This window comes from Polistes canadensis, unplaced genomic scaffold (assembly GCF_001313835.1).
Source record: "Polistes canadensis isolate GaletaPanama2010 unplaced genomic scaffold, ASM131383v1 scaffold_63, whole genome shotgun sequence".
Classification (NCBI taxonomy): domain Eukaryota; kingdom Metazoa; phylum Arthropoda; class Insecta; order Hymenoptera; family Vespidae; genus Polistes; species Polistes canadensis.
The window spans coordinates 596713-617254 of NW_014569610.1; the positions used below are offsets into that span (position 1 = coordinate 596713).

The following is a 20542-nucleotide window of genomic DNA, read 5'->3' on the forward strand; positions in this document are numbered from 1 at the left end:
AAAGATTCCGGAAGGAAAGTGTACTTGACTCGAGCCCTTTTTTTTTTTATTCAAAATGAAACTTTTCCTGAATTTATCGAAGTTATCGATTTTTATTCAATACCCTCGTATTAATTCGATCATTATCGTATCTACAACACAGCACGCAATTTTATAGACAAACATTTTTATAACTAAATTTAATAGGAACACTTAAATAGGAAAATAAAATTAATATCGTCACTAATGTAATTAAACATTCGAGTATTTACAAAGGAATTAATGAAGTTATCGATTTTTCTTTAACACTATGTTTAATTCTATTTTAATCGTGTTTACAACTCACATACAAACACGTTTTTTATTAATAAATTTAATATGAACCATTAAAAAGGGATCAAAATAAAACACACACATGCACGCGTGCACACAAGTACGAAAAAGGATTAAAATCTTCATCAATGTAATTGACATATTTAAATATTAAAATATTTGCGAAAGAATTTATGAAGCTTACCATTTCGTAATGCATTATTAAGATTCATAGGATTTATATTCATTATTTGGATGCATTATTAAGATCATAATCGTATCTGAAAACATTTTAGTAAATATATAATAAGAATGATTAAAAAAAAGAAGAAGAATAATTAAAAGGAAAAATTCTTATTAACATATTCAATAAATTCAAACATATTGGTCTTTCAATTTTCGCAGATTGTTCGTTCCACGCGGTTTTAGTTTTACGTGGCATAAAATGCGAATAGAATGCATTAATGCAGAAAAATAAATGCTCAAGAAAAAACCAATATTATCTATGAAAATATTTGCACAAGAAAATTCTAATAAAAATGAAAAGAAACTTAATATAAGTGAATATATTATGCGTATGTCGGTGTTGATATAAAAATCAAAAACCAATTAGTATCTTTCTCTTTTTTAATACACACGTAGTAACAATGCAGTTTTTAAATTTGCATTTCATCGATATATGGTAAATTCATTAAAAATTGTAAAAAAATATATTTTCTGACCGCTTAAAATGTGATCGCATAAATTGATACTGTGTACAAAAAGAGAAAATAAAAATTACCGCATAAATCGATGAATGCGCGTGTTGGAATATTTTGAAAAGAATTTACAAAGTTATCGGTTTCTGTAATACCTTGTTGAATGCTGTTATTATTATTATCATATTTGCAGAGATTTTTGTGAATACATTTAATACGAATGACGAAATGGAAAAAAAAAAATAACAAAAATTAAAATTATCATTGATATAATAAAAATATTCGAATATTGGAATATTTGTGCGAGATAAGGTATCGATTGAATGCTATTTTTATTGTAATCATTTCTGCACATAAATGCATTTTTGTAAAGAGATTTAATATAAGACAGAAGAATCTAAATCTGTGTAAAGTATTCAAATATTTTAAAAGATCATAAATAATTATTAAAATATATTGAAAAGAATTTTGATATTATTTATTTATAATCCATATTATAAAAAAGGCAGATAAAAAGAATGTTCCTTGAAGTAACATCGAATTAAGTTAACGATTGTTCGCACTTCTCGCATTTCTCGATCCCTAAAGAATCACCAACGGAAATTCCAGGAGATGCTTCGTCGAAAGCAATACCACTTTCTTGCTTTTTCTCGAGATCGCTTTCCATTTCCTCGTCGCAAACTAGAAAACGGTTTAGAATTCGCTTTCGTTTCTCTCAGAAATATGTCTATAGGAAACTGTAACGAGTATTACCTACGCAAACTGATACCTGTATATACTTACCGTTAAATGCATACAATATATTCATGCATATTGCTATATATTACAAGGTGTCACTAAATTTATGCATTATTATTATCAGTAGCACATTTATTTTTATTTCAGATCATTTTAATTAAATTCTTTATTAGCTATATCGTATATAAATATATCTAAATGTTTCTATGTGTATTGATTTATGTTCAATTTCAATTTATTAAAAAATATATTGTCGGACAAAGAGTAAATATATATTTAATTAAGCTATCCTATATATTTTAGTACTCATCAATTTTAATGCAAATGTTCTAATTGAAAATATGAAATACATTATTATCGATAGTATAAATAGATAAATATTATAATACACTTAACTGCAATGCGTCTTATTAAAAATGTTAAACGCGTAATCATCGATAATATAAAAATAAATATACGTACATTTAAATACGTGAAACATTTTTGATAGATTTAAATGCAATGCATTTCGGAAATGTTGAACACACAATCATCGATAATCCATGAATAAATATATTATAATATGTGGAACATTTTTTACATTTTTAATACACTTAAACGTGAAATACATTTCAAAATTTTGTACCGCATAATATTCGATAATGTATCTATAGAAATATTTTAGAATAGGTGCAATATTTTAGTACACTTGCATTCAATATTAATAATATATATGTATATTAGAATATATGCACGCATTAGAATGAAACTTAAATGCAATATGTCATAAAAAAAACACAATACAGATACAATATAATGCAACAAAAATACACGGCTATAATACGATTAATATACAAATATTTCTTATCAATTATTATATTGAAAGATTGAATTAAAGTAATATATTTATGTTTTAAAAATTTGCAGTATCATTTTACGGTGCAAGTTACATCCATCTTCCAGTTCAAGAGGCCAAGGGTGCTACTGACATCAGTTTCCGCTTTCGAACTCATCTTTCTGATGCGATGCTGCTATTGGCTGCCGGCAAGACGGATTACTGCCTGATCAAACTGGAGGCAGGCAGATTGAAGGTTCGTTTGCCCTAACTCGTTTCTTAAATTCTATTAATAAGCCTTCTGTGTTCTTCGAGGGTCTTCGTTCGAGCTGTCGTTTCGTCGTTAAATGCCAGCACGTGCTATGCTACCTTATGCTATGCTACGTTATGCTATGCTACGTATGCTATGCTACGCTATGCTATGCTATGGCTGTCACTTTTCTCTCCTATTTCTCTGAACAAGAATTAAACTTTTCCTCTCTTTCTGTCATTCTCTTTTTTCCATTTTTTTTTCTTTGCGTAGGAAAAGAAAGGAGGTAAAAATATATAGAAAAGATAGAAAAAAAAAAAAAGAAAAAGATCAACAAAATGAAAACTCGTGACAAGGAAAATATCTTTATGCTATGCAAGGCATCACGAGGTTATCCCTTTTAAAAGGCCATGGCTCGAAATTCAACGATATATACAGGGTGTTTCATCCAAATTGAGTACTCGAATCTTATCTTCTTTTTGATGATATTAAAAAATGTCAAAGAGGAGAAAAGTTCTTTGATCCCAAAAGGGTGACAATATTCTGATTAAAATATTTACTATATTCGCGATATGAGATACATGAAAATTACACGTAAAAATGTTAGGAGAAAGTCATGCAAAGGCGCATAATTTGGGCACCACCGTTCTAAATGATATTCTTGTTTAGAAAATTGATCGTATAATTGTAAAAGAAAGAAAATATTTTCGATATTACGGTTAGATAAAATACATCTTCCATACATATGTATAATGAGAGACATATACGAGCTTTATCGTCGTTCTCTCGGTCGCATTTAAAATTCTAATATTTTCGAAAGATATCGGGTAACGCGTTTTATACGTCATAGATATCCACCGAAGAGTTCTCCTGTTCGCTAGGAAGATCGGAAGTTGCGAAGAGATGCAACTTATAGTGCAATAAGATAAAAAGAAAAATAGAGATAAAGGGAAGAAAAAGAATGAAAGAGAAGAAAATAACGCAGGAACGTTCGTATAATATATTTGCCTGTACATGTTGTTGAAAGTTTTATAGACTATGCATTGCACTGAAAAATCTACATAAATAACATTCGGTAATAATACTCTAGTATTCAGTAAAAAAGGAACTTCTTTATCCTTTGAAAACATAGCATGGTGTTTTGTGATAGGATTAACTCGAATGAGAGAAGCTTTGGCACGGCACTTTCAACTTTCTTTTTTTCTGTTTACCGGATAGTTTTATTTTTCTAGAAAAAAGAAACAAAAAAAAAGAAAATTCAACTCTCTACTTTCAACGCGTCTTAAATTATATTACTATGTGACATGCATACTTACGTGTACTCTCATTGAATAAATTACGACAATTTTATAAATGAAATGAATATACAAAAAAATAAAAAAAGAATAGAATAAATAATTGGATTAAAAAAATAAAAGAAAACAGTTTCATTATTATAATAATGATAATGATTATCGTGTATGTAAATGGATAAAATAAAAATATGTTTATATCTGTATCTTTTAAATCCATGTAAATTCGTAGTTTCGTGCAATTTCACTTTTTCATTTAACTCGAAAGGACGAAAAATCGGACCTTTTTACGAACTCGGTTTTTCCATTCTGCCATTTCAATCCGATGCCGACGGTTTTGCAAACATAAACTCTAGCACGGTGCCGGCACCACTTTGCTCTCCTTTCCTAATTTCTCACGTGTACACAGCAGAGATTTTCACGACGAACGAAGCGATGCTAATGAAAACTAGCTTGATCTCTCTCTCTCTCTCTCTCTCTCTCTCTCTCTCTCTCTCTCTCTCTCTTTCGCTACGTAACCGTGTTTTCACCAGGCGTCGTTTCTTTTAGAATTTATTTACTCATTGATCTCATAAATTTCCTTTCGACGTTATCTTATTAACAATAAATAACGTTGATACCCAGATTTCATCAAATTTTCAATTTGTTTTATTGTCAAACAAATAGAAACTCCTATCGTCAATATAGACCGTGACGATACACCATATCATAGCAAATAAATAACACGTCTAGCACTATGCAACACATATATATATATTCGTGCACAGTATCCAGATAATATGACTGTATCAACTTGCCTCAGTTTTCTTTATCAACGAAGAAAATAGAAAATAATGCAATTTTTGTGAAGAAAATAGTAATACTATATGATTGGATAAAAAGGATATCCAAGAAAAATCTAAAACAATATAGAAAGTTTCATATATTAGATTATCCTATAAGTTCCTTCCTTTGTTTTTGATGCTACTTCAATAAACGATAAATGGACAATAGATTAACCTCCTGTATGTCTACAGACATAGTTGACTCGAAGTCATGCATAACGTGGCGCGGAAAGAACTTATGGGGCAATCTAATATAAAGAAGAATGAACTTACAATTATATATATATATATAAAATATCGAGGTAAACGTATCGATGAACTTTCCTCGTAGTAACCAAGCTTCAAATAATCCTGTAGAGAATTTCAGAAGCGAAGCAACATCTTGAACATATTAACCTTTTTGAATATCTTATAAATGTTTAAAGGAGAGGCGGGGGGTTCTCTAGTCGGAAGTGCATGCAAACTGCAAAAGATGCTCCTCTCTCTCTCTCTCTTTCTCTCTCTCTCTTTCTCTCTCTCTCTTTCTTTCTCACACACATACACTATGTATGTCGGTTTGAGTCGAAATAATGCAATTTCCACGTCGAATAGAAGCGCTTTCGTGATATACGCGAATTACATTCCCTCTATCTCACTATACACATACAAAAACACGAATGCATATATATACAAGAACTCGGTTCCTCTCTCACTCTTCACTCTTTTCAAGAAGCAGCGAATCTCATGAAGGACAGTATGCAATAATAGTAGTAGTGGTAGTGGTGGTGTTCGCGTAGCAATTGCATTTTTCACGTGCATAATGACCGCGTTATTAACGAACGAACGCGGGATGCTGGTGGTGGTACTCTGGTGGTGGTACTCTGGTGCTGGTACTGGTACTACTAGTACTTCGCTCTGAGCGAACACTCGTTAAGCGAAAATTAAATGCTTCTGTCGAGTACACCGAGTAGAAGGGAAGATAGGCAACGATACATAGGGGACCTTGCTGAGAACGTCAAGGGCAATCCTGAAGGAGCTTTCTGTTACTAGATAATAGTCACTAAAAGAGAAATATAGTGAGGGAGAGAGAGAGAGAGAGAGAGAAAAGTCGTTTCAATTTCTTGGAAAAAGAACGTTGACAAAATGAAAATACTTTCACGAGACGGGCAACTTGATAAACGAATATATATCTATATTCATATTTATGTATATATACATACATGATGATTCCTAAAGAAGGATAAAAGAAGCATTTTGTGAGAATACATTTTATCATGGCAAATTTCCATTTGATTATTTCTACATTTTATAATATATTTGTAATTTTATTATATATTTTGTTTGATTAATAAGAAAAGAATATAAATGCGTTGGAATTTTAAAGCAGAAATAATGGTGGATTTCAAGAATGATGAAACGATTTTCTTCTTAAATGCATAAAAAATAATTTCGTGAAAGTAAATCTTAATTCAATTATCTTCATATTTCTCAATTTCATAATACTCTTAATATTAATTAGATAATAATTAGGCAAAATGTAATTCGTCATTATTTCCAAGAAAAAATGAGAATGAATCTTAAGAATGATAAAACAATTTTGTACAAGTGAATTTCATCAAAGAAAAACTCTATTTAATTATTTTCGTATCCCATATTTCATTTGAAATTTGTAATTTTAATGAGGAAATAATAGTGAATCTCGGGAATGAGAAAATGATTTTACTTGAAATGTTTTAAAGTTAATTTCATTAAGAAACAATCTTAATTTGATTATCTTCATATCTTTCAGTATATTTACAATAGGATTATACTTTATTATATAATATGTGAAAAAGAAAAAGTAAAAAGTAATAGTAAATCTCTAAAGAATAATAAGACGATTCCATAAAAAAATGATTATTCTATCCAATACTTATTTCATTTTCATTTTAAGAAAGAAAAGGTTCGTTTTAATATCCAAGAAGAAATGATCATTTTTATCAGTCTTTTCATATTTATTTGTCTTTATGAGCATATCTACATAATAATAATAAAGGTATATTTCTGAAACAAGAATTCTTTCGATGAAACAATAGGAAGATTCTATAAAGAATAATAATGATATGATTTAATAAGAATGGTAATTCGATATAATACATAATTTCTTTTTCATATTGTATTGTTTAAAAAAAGAACAATTTGTTGTAATATCAAAAAAATAAGAAATGATCATTTTTATCGGTCTCTATATATATAATAATAATAATAATAATAATAGTAATAATAATAGAGATGCATTTTGAAACGGAAGCACTTTTGAATCTCGAACAATTTGATATCTTGAAACGTGACACAGAATAGCTACGTCCGTAATAAAAGCTAAATTTCTATCGTAGCTTTCGTATCGGTGAGGTCGACGGCGTTTCGTACGCGTATCGAATATCGGTGCCTTTATATTATTACTATTTCGATATCCTAGCGATAGTGGCGAAGCGTATTTTACATTTTTCGACAGTCGTTCTGTTTTTCGCTTTGTTACCTTTTATAGAAACGAGAGGCAACTTTTGCGTTAACATACAGTAGGAGGAGGGAGTATTATTACTATATAACAGTAGATATCACGAATTCCTTTTAATACATATTTCAAATAACGAAGATATATACACGGACTAATAAGAGTTTACATTTCTTTTTTTTTCCTTTAAAATTTTTTACGCAATAAATAAATAATATTTTTATATAAGAAAAAAGCTACTATATTAATCAGCTATATATCTTTCCTTTTTTCTTTTTAAATATCGATTGGATGTACAATTAAAGAAAAACTCATTAGACATTTATTAATTAGTCTTTCAATCACATTTTGTGATATCAATTTGGTTAATACATAAATCAAAAAGAACAAAAAGACAATTGATAAATATTTTTTTAAAATATCAATTATAAATAAAAGACAAGTTAAAAGTATTATGAATCTCTGAATGTCAGAGAAGAATTCTATTTCTTTTCAAATAACAATCTAAGAAGTAGGAGAAGGATAGTAATCACTCAAGCAGCCCACCGACGTTCTACTTACTTAAGAGCTTTAATTGGCTTCCTTCTTTCTCGGAGTTCGTAACCCTTAAAACGGAGCCCTTGCACGGTTCATTAGCTCGATGCTGTATTAAAATGGCGCCTATGTATGTTAGGTATAGTCTAGCAAACGTGATGGCGTACCCTTACAAGCAAATTCAGCGTGAAAACCACGCGAATCTAATTTTGCTATAAGAGAGAGAGAGGGAGAGAGAGGACGGGGTGAAACGAGTAGGCGGTGTCGACTTAATTAAATTTGTTAAGAAGATCGTTAAGACGGATGAAGGCCGGGATTAAGAGGCGAACAAAAAGTGCAACGACCGTTTCGAATCTAGTCTCCACGAGCAAAATTTCCAACATGTTCTCTCTCTCTCTCTCTCTCTCTCTCTCTCTCTCTCTCTCTCTCTCTCTACTTACCTACCTACCTAACCATTCATCCATCCACCCATCCATCTTTATACCCATCTGTTTGACTCTTTCTTTTGGCACGTGGGGTAGCCTAAAAGCTTCTTTTCGTACTTGGAAGCACGATAATCCGACGATTTTGAAGTTAATCGTGCCCGAAGTCGCTCACTTTCCAGTCAGCACAAGTTGCATTCCGTTCTAACAAGCAGTTCGACCTTACGACGAGGTTGCCTCAGCATCAAGAGAACTTGCGTTTACATTCTCTGAAGTGTCGTGTCTCTCCTGCTTATACATATTAATGAGGTATTGCATAGTCATCGCGCATCGCTGCTGCTCGGATTTACTAGGCGTGAAAATTCGCCCCCTTTATTACTGAAATCATCGTAAAATTCTAGCGAAAATGAAAGAGTAGAAAGGAAAAGAGAGAGAGAGAGAGAGAAAGAAATAAAATGGTACGCTATGTAACACTCACCCTTCTCGCTTATTTGGTTTTTTTATTCACTGAAATGATCGCTTTAAATCTTGCATTTTTTTCTACTCTTTTTTGTTCAAGTACAAATTTAAAATTTTTAATACCCAGGGAATGTTCTTTCTTTTTCCTTTTTTTTTTTTTTGATAAAGTTCATTCTCATTTTTAATATCATTTACGAATCACCGCACGCGTTTGTACAAAACACCTAGGGTGTCTCGAATCGTACAATTTAGGTCACGATTGAAGGTACTTTTATCGTGGTGAACCCTTCGTATTTTCACCCTCGTCGATTACCTACTACTACGTAACTCGATAATTTATCACGTTGTAACGATGATCGAAAAAAAATGCGTTTAGCTTGATCTATCGGGTAGAAGAATTTCATTTTCGTAGTGAATACTTTGACTCGTTGATCGATACGTGATTTAAAACATTCGAAAAAAAAAAGAAAAAATAGTTTTAAATCTTCAGTTATTTCACGAGAATTAGAATAAATCGTAATAGGGTAATATTTGAAGAAAGAAAAAAATCTACAAATCTATATGCTATATTTAATTTATTATTCTAATAATATAGAATAATTAGCGATATATAGTAATCGTCGATTACTAGGATATTATATTCGCATAGTATCGATCGTATGGACAATATTTCTTCTGGTAGCAACATTTACGCTCGCTTGAAATTATTTTAATTTATGCGTCGGCCTTTGCATATATGTCAGGTATTTCAATGTACATATATACATATGTATATTAGATACTTTTACCACCTTTTACCTTCGTATGATATTTCAAGATTTCAAAAGTTCGTTATTTTCGCGGATCGACATATCCGATATTTCATCGTGTCGGCGATATCGAGCAAATTATTTAATACCGAACGTTCAATGTAACATTTTTCACAAATGGGAACGACCCACAGGGCTCCTTTTTTCTTCTGGGAAATACACTGACGGTGCAGGTTTTTTCTCTCTCTCTCTCTCTCTCTCTCTCTCTCTCTCTCTCTCTCTCTCTCTCTCTCTCTCTCTGTACAATAGAAAAGAGATAAAGTAAAATGTGAAACATCGTAGAACGATTCGTACCGGGGAACTTACCGATACGATAAAACATTTGCAAGCTTCGTACACTCTCAGTTCGCTTAAAATTTACGTTGGTTAGTACTTTTTCGATCTCTTTAATACGATACGAGAGAAGAATTACGATAGTTTACGAGATAAAAATGATATAATTATACGAATCATTTAATTACTATCGATAGATAAAAAACATTTATTTTCAAGATAAATAAGTAAAAAATAAATGACATTTATATATATTTTCAAATACCTTATTCCATCAAACTATCTAAACTACTTAAATGTATTATACATCAGGGGGGTAATTTCTTAAAGTATTGCATAGTTTCTTTTTCGTTCGTAGATAAATTCATGAAAGATCAATGTTACTTCGTTTCGAAAATTGCCCTTTAATCGTGCAAAATCGGTTCTGTACCGTGGAAAAAAAGAAATGAGGAGGAAGAAAAAAAAAGAAACGATCAAGTCGAATTAAAGGTCGAAGATCGGCTTATATTGATGCGAATTAAATAGCGAGGCTTTAGGTCGAGTGAAAGAAATCAATATTTAAATTCGCATCAGTCGCATTGAATAATCCATTTTCTGATCTTATGAAATTTGTATTTTCTCGTTTGTTGTTTTCTAAAATACTAGTGCAGTATCAAATATTAACGAGTATCAGTCAATATTTTATTAAATTCTGTTATTTTTTTCGACAATTCGACAAAAATATAAATAGAGAGGTAAAAAAGAAAGAGTCAAAGGCAGAATAAGAGAGAGAGAGAGAGAGAGAATCGAACTATTTGGTCAGAGTTTACTCTCCCTTTCTCTCTCTCTCTCTTTCTCTTTCACTCACGGGTCGCTGGCAAATTCACGGTCGAACGAAGAATGAAACGATTCGAGAAATTGTGCGATAAATCTACTCGTCGTTCTGCGACGAATGCCTTGATTAGAGTTGGCATTTTTTTTTCTCTATCCTACCGTTTTTGATTTTCTTTTTTATTTTATTTTCCCCGTCCACCCCTTTTTTCCACCCCGTTCCCCTATTTTTTTTGTGTTGTTGTTGTTGTTGCCTTTTTTCCACACTTTTTTATGTTTTTTTCTTTTTTTTATTACATGCCACTGCGAAGGCAATGACTCAAAAGCGTGACGTGAGAGAGGTCGTTCGTACCTACCTTTTATTTAACGTTCCCTTGCGAGCTCGATGATTCAAAAACGCGAATCCCGACTGACTATATATATGTAGCTTTCATGTCACAGTTCTCTGTAATTCCGATCATCGAGAAAAAACAAGCTTTTCCATACCTTCACTTCCTATTTCTACCTCTCCCTCTCTCTCTCTCTCTCTCTCTCTCTTTCTCCGTTTCTCTGTCACTTGTTCATTCTTCCCTTATATCTCATTTTTCGTCCATTCGCTATTTGAATATTAACAAACAAAAGTTGTTATTCTTTCGTACACAATATCAACCATATATATGTCGTTTCATTTTATCCCATATAGATCAGTATTGTGACCGGGATAAAATCGTATTTGAAATTGAACTATTCTGAATATCAAACGATGATTCCAATATAAAGCAATAACAGTCGATCAAAAATCAAGTTCTTTGATCAAAGTCGTTTTTTTATTCTCTTTATATATACTCACACACATTATTATCATTTATGACGATAAAGATTTTTTCTAGAAAATTTATTGAAAATCAATAACAGTAATAATATATCGTAATTTAATAAAAAAACAAAGTTGTATAAATCAGAATGCTATGTGCCAGTTTAAGGAATAACTGGGACACCATATAAGTTTGTTCCCTAATACAATAAATAACTCGAGAACTTTGCATGCAGAGTCTTTTTTTTTTATCTTGTTTAGCTCATATGTAGTAGATGAAGAAATGTTTAGAAGTTAAGAGTAGATTTTGGAATAGTAAAGTTAGGTCGCGAAAGTTGAAGTGTATCTTTCGTGAGTTTCTGGAAAAAAAAGAAAATTGGAGAAATGATGAGGTTTGTTTTAGGGAGTTGATGGAAGTTAAAAAAAAGGCCTGTAAAAAACGAAAAAGAGTAAGCAGAAATAAAGGATAGTTTATTAAATAAAGTATATAATATAATATTATGTAATTATGAAAGTTAGTATTCTTGTATTATTTTATTCTTGTAGTATTCATGTTACTTACTTGCAATTAGTAATATTACTAATCTATGATTGCATCATTTCATTTTTGATATAAATTACTTCATTACATTATTCGAAATGACAAACGATACTTCCAGTATAAAAGGAATAATAGTAGATGAAAGAATCGAATCCTTTGATCAGAGTTCTTGTTTATTCGTGTATTTATAGTATATATATATATATATATATATATACACCTTCATTATGATCATTCACGACAAATATAATTTTAAAGAGCTTTTCTGCAAAATAATACTATAATTGGATAAAAATGTGTATCCAAATAAAATGATTGACAGAAAATAACTGATAACTTTGTCTAGACGTTAGAGATACTTGAAAGATATATAACCTTGTTTATTCTCCTCCTTCAAGAGGGATGATATTATACTAACGTGAATTATACGAGTATTATTGAAAATTATATAGGGTAAGACGAAATTACAGGGAGCAAGAAGGAACCATAGACGCCAAAGCGTCGGCCCAAACATTCATTCATATTATCCTATCGATGAGAATCAAATAACACAGAGATTTTGATAGAGGGTGAACGGGGAAAAAGGAGGGGGAGTCGAGAGGAGAGGATTCATTTTTCCTTTATGCGGATTAGTGTCATATTCACGGTCCACCGAAGAAGGCACACTTCGAGAAAGTGCACGATAAGTCCTGTCGTCGTTCCAGGACGCGACGCCATTGCTCCTTGATTAATGACCATTTCATATTTCCTACTGAGAAACCTCGTGGAAGCCACCAATGTGATTCATTCGGCAAACATCTCCGAGAAAATATTTATTACGATCATTACGATCTTTAAAGAATATATCATCTAATTCCTCTCATGAATAAAAGATTAATCCTCGTAAAAAGATTCACTGGCGAAAACTTTTCCTCGTATTATCCAAATTCTCTTCCTTTACCATAATTTTACCATTTTTTTGCATTCTTTTTTCTTTTCCTCCTCCTCCTCCTCCTCCTCCTCTTCTTCTTTTTCTATTTTCTCGAATGTTTTATTTAAATAAAAGGAAAATCAAATGAAAGGCCTAAGTGTAATAGATAGAAACGACGAAAAATTATCGTTATCCTGAGATTGTATGTGACACGAATAAGACTCTTAGATACATGATGTACTATATGGATAATAATTTCTTGATATTTTCCTCGTTATATCGTCTTTCTAGCAAACACTCATGTCAGTCATTATCTCTTTCTATCATCTTTATCCTCGTGTCACGTCTATACTTATATGCATACATATTTACGTGATTTCTGTATCACGTTCGTTACCGTAGTTCGTATAAGTATCACTTCAGAAAATAAAGAAGAAAATAAAATGACAGGAAGATAGCAATCACATAATTTCTATCATTCAACATGAAGATTCGATTATATTATATGAAATAATGGGATAAAATTTTCAACAAATAGTATTCAATCGTCTGATTTAGGTTTTTCATTTTTATTCAATTAATTTTATTCTTTTTTTTTTTACAGAGAATAAAAAAACACAAAAGTAGGATTTATTGTTAGTTCAAAGGATTTCATTCTTCTATCTTCTTCGCTTGATTAACAACCGTATAATAATTAAATATGATATAATATAAATATAATGGAAATTAATTCCGTGTGTGTGTGTGTGTGTGTACAGTGGCATAAGAAAACAAAAGAAATAAGAGAGAGAAAGAGAAAATACAGGAATGGGAGGAGGATGGAAAAATCACAAGAATACGTGAATAGTAGCAGCTCTCTTTCCTTTATTTTTCCAATACACCGTGAATTCGCTTATTCAAATACACAAATCGATTACTATACATCGCAATTTTCGTCCTATATTTTTTCTCCCCCTTTCTCTCTCTCTCTCTCCCTCTCTCCGCCTCTTTTTATTTTTCCTTTCGCTATTTTAACGCAGCCGAGCATCACAACGAAGCTCCCACTCGTTTCAGCTTACACGTGTGCACGTTAAAACAAAGAAACTTTAAAAGCATGATGTTTGCACACACACAAAACAACCCCCTACTCCTATGCTTACTTCGATGAATTATTCAGTCATTATTCCAGCGAGATTTACTTCTCCCCCCACTACCTTTGTTTGTTATTTTTCTTTTTTATTTTACTATACTGCCACCCCCGAACGAAAGGGTAGGTATTATTATCGTACATCAAAAAACATTTCGTTGATAGAACGACGTTGTGCAAGCATAATCGATAGGAGAAGAAAATTGAACGAGTTAAATTAATATTAGAATAGTATTAAGAAAGTAAACGGTAGAGTAGAAGCACGAGTCTCTCTTTAATCGTCGCTAATTAACCTTAAGGGAGGGTGGGGGTGGGGGGGGAAGGAAAATCGATAAAGCGGAAAATGAAAATGGTGAGGAGGGCACCTCGATGAAAAGGAAAACAGAAGGCACGTAGTCTCGAGTTCACGATTCGTGAAGAATTTTTATCGTGGCATAATTTCGGTACTTGCGTGTTCCACTCTAGTGCTGTTGCTGCTCTTTCTAGACAGTAGTGGTTATGATAGTAATAGTAGTTGTAGCAGTAGTAGTAGTGCTAGTGGTTTCCTCGTTACGACTCTTCTTCCAAGTTTCACGAAGATACTCTTTACAGGGCTGGCTAACATTTTAACTCTCTTTCTCTCTCTCTCTCTCTCTCTCTCTCTCTCTCTCTCTCTCATACTTTCAGCGGTTATAACTTTTAAGCAAAAGTACGAGTCGAAACTCAGAGTTTCATCGTTTCTCTTTTACTTTTGCACAGGTTCATATAAATCTCGGTGCCGGTGAAAGCGAGATGGCCAGTGCTCGTGGATTGACGTTGAACGACCTGAGTTGGCACGAGGTCAACCTTACCAGGCGCGAGGCTAACATCACTCTACAAATCGACGTTATCCACACGACAAGATCTCTTCTACCAGGACGTTTTTTCGAGCTGAACATACACTATGGTGTCTTTATCGGTGGACAGGGGGACTTTAACGAACTATTTTTAGGTAAGACGTGATTCCAAGAACTCCCACGATGAAATTGTCTTACTACGTGACTTTCTTTCTACCTTTGGATTTGATAGTATTGTTACTGCTGGGATAAACTACGAAAAAATGGTCTTTTTCTAACATGTATTTCTATTCTTTTCTCTCTATCTCTTTCTTTGTCTCTTTTTCTTCCTGTCTCTATCTATTATTTTTTTGCTTCCCGAATGATGTATTATCCTTTCCTGAAAGGATATACATCAACTTATTTCCAGTTACCATCTATGCCGTTCGATTAACCACCGATCGGATCCACCCCGTTAATTCCAGGATAAACTGTTCGGTCATTTAAACCGAAAACCTTGCTGTATTATCGACTTTACTGCAAATTTTCAACGCAACAGATAATTAACTTTTAATATGATATTCGGATGTATTCGTAAATATCTAATGTTTTTTTCTTTTATTAATAACGTGTGAGAGAAAATAATAAATAAAATAATTAAAGCATTATGAAAATATCGAACATTAATCTTTATTATAATATTTGTTATATTACTTTCGGATAAATATAAAATTATATCTAATTCTATCGCGGTGTGTGTATCTAGTTTCAAGTAGTTCGGATAAGACTATTAAAGATATCAAATTTATATTGAAATGTGAATTTCCATTATATTGGCAATAACGAAATGATAATAAACTGTTAGGAATTGCAATGAAACTGTTTCTAATTAATCTTAAATGCAAAACGCTTGAAACATAATCCATTTACGAAATGATTAAAATGTCAATAATCTTTGGTTTATTTATATTAAAATAAATAGGAAACAAAATGATAATAGTTGCATTGCGGAATTGTCCTGGGGTCAGATTTTGGCGAGGTGTATTCTGCGAAAGGATTAAATAACGAAGCGCCATGGGCAAGAGTTACGTAATCTCGCACGCGAACGAGACGCAATTCAAACATTTGCCTTTGTTTCTATTGCGGCGTTATACTGTGAGGTGGTACACCACAAGGATTTTCACCTCGCACGAGATCGCACGAGATCGCACGAGATCCATGTTCGAATTTCTCTTAATCGCGTTCATACTCTCTAAGACAATTTACATTTTATTTTTTCAAAATCTACCAATGTTATTTTTATTCTTTTATTCAATTGTCGAATAATAATTCCGTACAATCGCCGATCAACGGCCAATTTTTATTAGAAATAATTTTTCAAAGAAAATAGTCTAGGACCACAATATGATATATTCTTTTATATTTATATTAATATTCTTCAAATCATATCATTAATGTGTATGTGATAAATACAATATTTTCCATATAACAATATCATCATCATACTCATATTATCATTATTACTATTAATTATTATTATTTTTCTCATCGCGTCATCGCTACTTCGTTAATGAAGAAATATGTAGATAATTAGCATGCTTGCATTCACTCAAAAGTTAATTATTGATTGCATTCCGATACATCGATGTTATCTCACAATGAATCCAACATCATTTATACGCTATAACGATACTTTATGTGACTAGGTTTTTTATAAATATCTAATTAAACAACGTATTAACTAGAGTAGAAGAAAATATTATTATCATCTTCCTAATAGCTAAAATATTGAATTAATAGATATATGATATTAATTAACTTAATACCTCCATCCAATTCTTTTTAAGATACACTAACGATTAATCTAATTTTCTGTGTAAATAAGCATAGAAATTCTATACATAATACTTCAAATGTATCAGTTATTTAATCTAAAATAGAAAGGGAAAACCAGATCAAGTAGATAAAGGGGTAGATGGATATACTAATTACCTGAACACTCTGTATATGTATTATAGCTCAATCAGCGTTGGATGTTTTTAAAGGGATCATTTTGATCGAATGGCACCAAAATAAGAGTATTTGAATGAAATTTATTTCAATGAATCATTATTTGAGAATTTCTATATTTCGTTATTATTACATTTTTAATGAATAACAAACAAATTTTGTCAATATCGATTTTCCTCTATGTATCTTCTTCTTGGTCTTAAAAGTAAAGCAATCAGTGTTACAATGTCCCGATAAATCGATCATGAATATGCAATATAATCGAATAGGTGCAATAACACTATAAATAGGTACATACGTATACACAATGGACACTCTTATCGAACAACGAAACGGAACGAATAAAAATTCATGTAATTACAATAGCTTCGGTATTTTTGCTAGGTTCATAAAAAAATATACGAATGTAATTTTTCTTTGGAGATAATTTCGTGGTATACTGTGTCGATTACACTAGGGAGTCGTGTACTCCAACACGTTCAGGATCCTTTTGTATTTTCATAAAACCGTGTAAAAACGGCCGTCGAGGTCGCGAACTATAAATCGAGCGTAAAGCGAATCCTGCAACTCGAATTTATTATACGTATGTAAAATGTACATAAATTCATAGATATGTACGGTAAGAAGCAATAATAATGCTTGCTGAGATATAACTTACAATTTATTTTCTACAAAAAATGCACACATTCCCATTTTTATTTTAAAAATAATGTTTAATCGTAACACCATTTAGATAAATATTTTAACATTCAATTTTAACGGAAGCTATAATATTAGAAATAATTAGAACGGTATAAATTATTATAGAAGATATTATTACATGGATTAAATCAATGATTTATATATATAAAAGTGTTGCTCGTTTATATATAAAATAAATATTCTCTTGGGTATATTACTAACAGGAGTAACTAAATAAAATTTAGAACATAAGGTCTTAACTTGCTTAGGTAATTTCATTTTTATAAAAGAGCCACTTTTTCTACCCTCGCCACACTTTGCTTTTACAATTTACATAAACGTTAGCTTATTACCATATGCAACCATCAAATTTTTGTATCAGTGTTTACATGCATTAAACATGTATTTATATTTAATAACATTTAATAATTACAAAATCTTCTTATTCCTTTTTCTCTTTTCTACATTTATATATTAATTTGTGTCATGCACAATATATTTATCGATCGATGCACTAGTAAAATACTTTTAACATTTATTTTTATAATAGCCATTATAAAATGAATTACAAACTAAATATGTTTGATAAAAATAAAAAAGTAAGTACCATCTCAATCTCCAAGAGACAATTACATCTTCTTATCATACATACTAGCAATAAATTCAGCCTATCGCAAGATTGAACATTAATAGCCCGTTTCGTTCTTTCATGAATATCCGACGACCGTGATGCACCCAGACTCGAGAATAATAATCATTTTTACAAGGACGTATAAATGAGATGGGGGAATAGTTGGGTGGGGGTTGGTGGTGGTGCTGTGGGGGTCATGATAGAAACAAAATTCAGTGGACCGTTATATTCGAGTTGACGCAAACCAAATTGAATACAATCAGCGCAAACAGCATTTTCGTGGCTCCTCACCCCTCTAACTCATCTCTCTCTTTCTCTCTCTTACTCTTACCTTTAGCAACCCCTTGGTACTCTCGAACAGGGAACTTCCCTCTTTCCGTTCTCGCGAACGAGAGTACGATGCCTAGCGACCAGCTCGAAATTCAATTTACATATTCATGACAATTCATTTGAACCCCATGCTACAACATGGCCTTCTTTCGGGGGTCTTATTAATTCCTGCCAGGGCCTTGCTAAATTCTCTGAGTGAGCAAAATAAAAAATAAAGACAAAAGGAAACCCTCTCTCTCTCTCTCTTTCTGTTGCTCTCTATTTTGTTCTTCTTGCTTTGAGAGAAATTCATTTTCACCCTCTCTGACTTTACTCCGAAACATGTAAATAAGCTCCGACGATTTTTTAATAACGCGCTCGACACACTTTCAACCCTCCTCGAAAACGACCAAAAGAAAACCCTAAATAAGATGGTAGGTTTATAGTCCGCGTTATGATTTTCACTCGCTTATGGTTAATGTCCCTCGTTTCAACAATTATTTTATATCGCATATCTTTTATCTCTCTCTCTCTCTCTCTTATACGTTATTCATTTTATTCATAAAGTAAATACAATAATTAGTGCTCGGTTCGTGTGTGTTGCATGAATTTTATTATAATTTCATACGAAATTTATAATATCATTTGGAAAATTAAATAAATTATTTCATTATGTCACCTAATGGTTTTCAGATATGTATATACATTTTTAATCATCCGAGGTACCCTCGCTATATTTCTCATCAAAGGGAAATTCTGATGTTACGTAGAGGGTCGTCACGAAATTCAGCAGGTGTTGCAAGAGAATAAAGCTTTAAATGATCGAGACCAGTTGGCAAATTTTGCACCTGTTCCCCTTCTGTGTGTTTGGTATCAAAATACTACTGGTAACAGTCTATTGTTTCTCAGCCAATTATTGTATTCTGCTTTTGTAGACAAAGAAAGAAATGAAGCAGAAGAGGGAGGGGGGCCCTATCTGTCTAAAGAATATATGTTAAAATTAGTTTCAACTTGTATTAGTATCCTTAATTGCAACGCGTAATTGTAACACATTCACACTTCATAAATCTAATTAATTCTAATAACACTCTATTTATTTTCACGTGAAGAAACATCCAGAAGATTAAGTACAATCAGTAATAGTACAGGTTCTACTTTTGGAAAAAACGTTTAAACGAAAAAGCAGTGAAAAAAATTGAACGTATTTTCTCTCTCTCTCCCTGTCCCTCTCTCTCATTCTCTTTCTCTCTCAAGCCCCCTGCAGTCATTCGTTGTAACTCGAAAACGTTTCCCGATAATTTCTCGCGTAGGGCGTATTACACGATCGTGCATATTCCTGCGGTTTAAATGCTTTCGGGGACACTCGAGAATCTATTTATGTACTCTGTGTGCTTTAACACTGTGTAGTAGATATCTACGTTCACGGTGCGAAGGATATTTTAAAAGGACGTCCTTATTTATCGTCAAATTCAGCTATTTTTTCTCTCGAGAGAAAGAAAACGCGAACGTTCAGCTCCGTTCTGGAAAAAAAATAATGTTAAAATATATATATATACATATATACATACAAGTATATATGGATATTCATCGGCGATAGAAAAATTTTCCTGGAAATATTCTCAAATAAGTTGATTCTTTTTTACCGCATACGAATCTTCTGGCTCACGAAATTGGCCATATTTTTATTAAACGTTTTCTAAAGGAAAAAGACTCATATTATGATTATATACAAAAGTTATCGGTAAAATATGAGGAGAATTCTCTTTTTTTTCTTACTTTTAGGTTTTTTTTTTTTAATCGGAATTTTCTTCAACCGGAAAAAATCATGCGATCAACGAGTTTTCTTTATTATTTTTTTTCTTTTTTTTTTTGTCCACATTTTTTTCATAAACACGAGATGCACGATAAAAAAAGAAAATTTCAGCGTTCTACTAAAGAAATCGTCCGATAGAACTCGTACGTAAATGCACACGTGGAGATACGTAGATAAATACATTCACACATACATTATCAATATTATGTAGTAGCTTCGTGGGTCGTAGAAAATCGAAATGTTGGGC

General features: G+C 31.8%; 1 protein-coding gene across 20 annotated transcripts in view; it reads left to right on the top strand.

Moving 5' to 3' along the window:
• Positions 1–20542, top strand: part of LOC106786030 (chondroitin sulfate proteoglycan 4) — a 71085-nt gene that overhangs the window by 13286 nt on the left and 37257 nt on the right. For all 20 annotated transcript variants that reach the window (XM_014747003.1, XM_014747007.1, XM_014747004.1 and 17 more), the window contains 2 exons: positions 2634–2797; positions 14796–15027. In XM_014747003.1, the coding sequence (XP_014602489.1) occupies positions 2634–2797; positions 14796–15027 (396 nt within the window). The remainder of the gene's footprint in view (positions 1–2633; positions 2798–14795; positions 15028–20542) is intronic.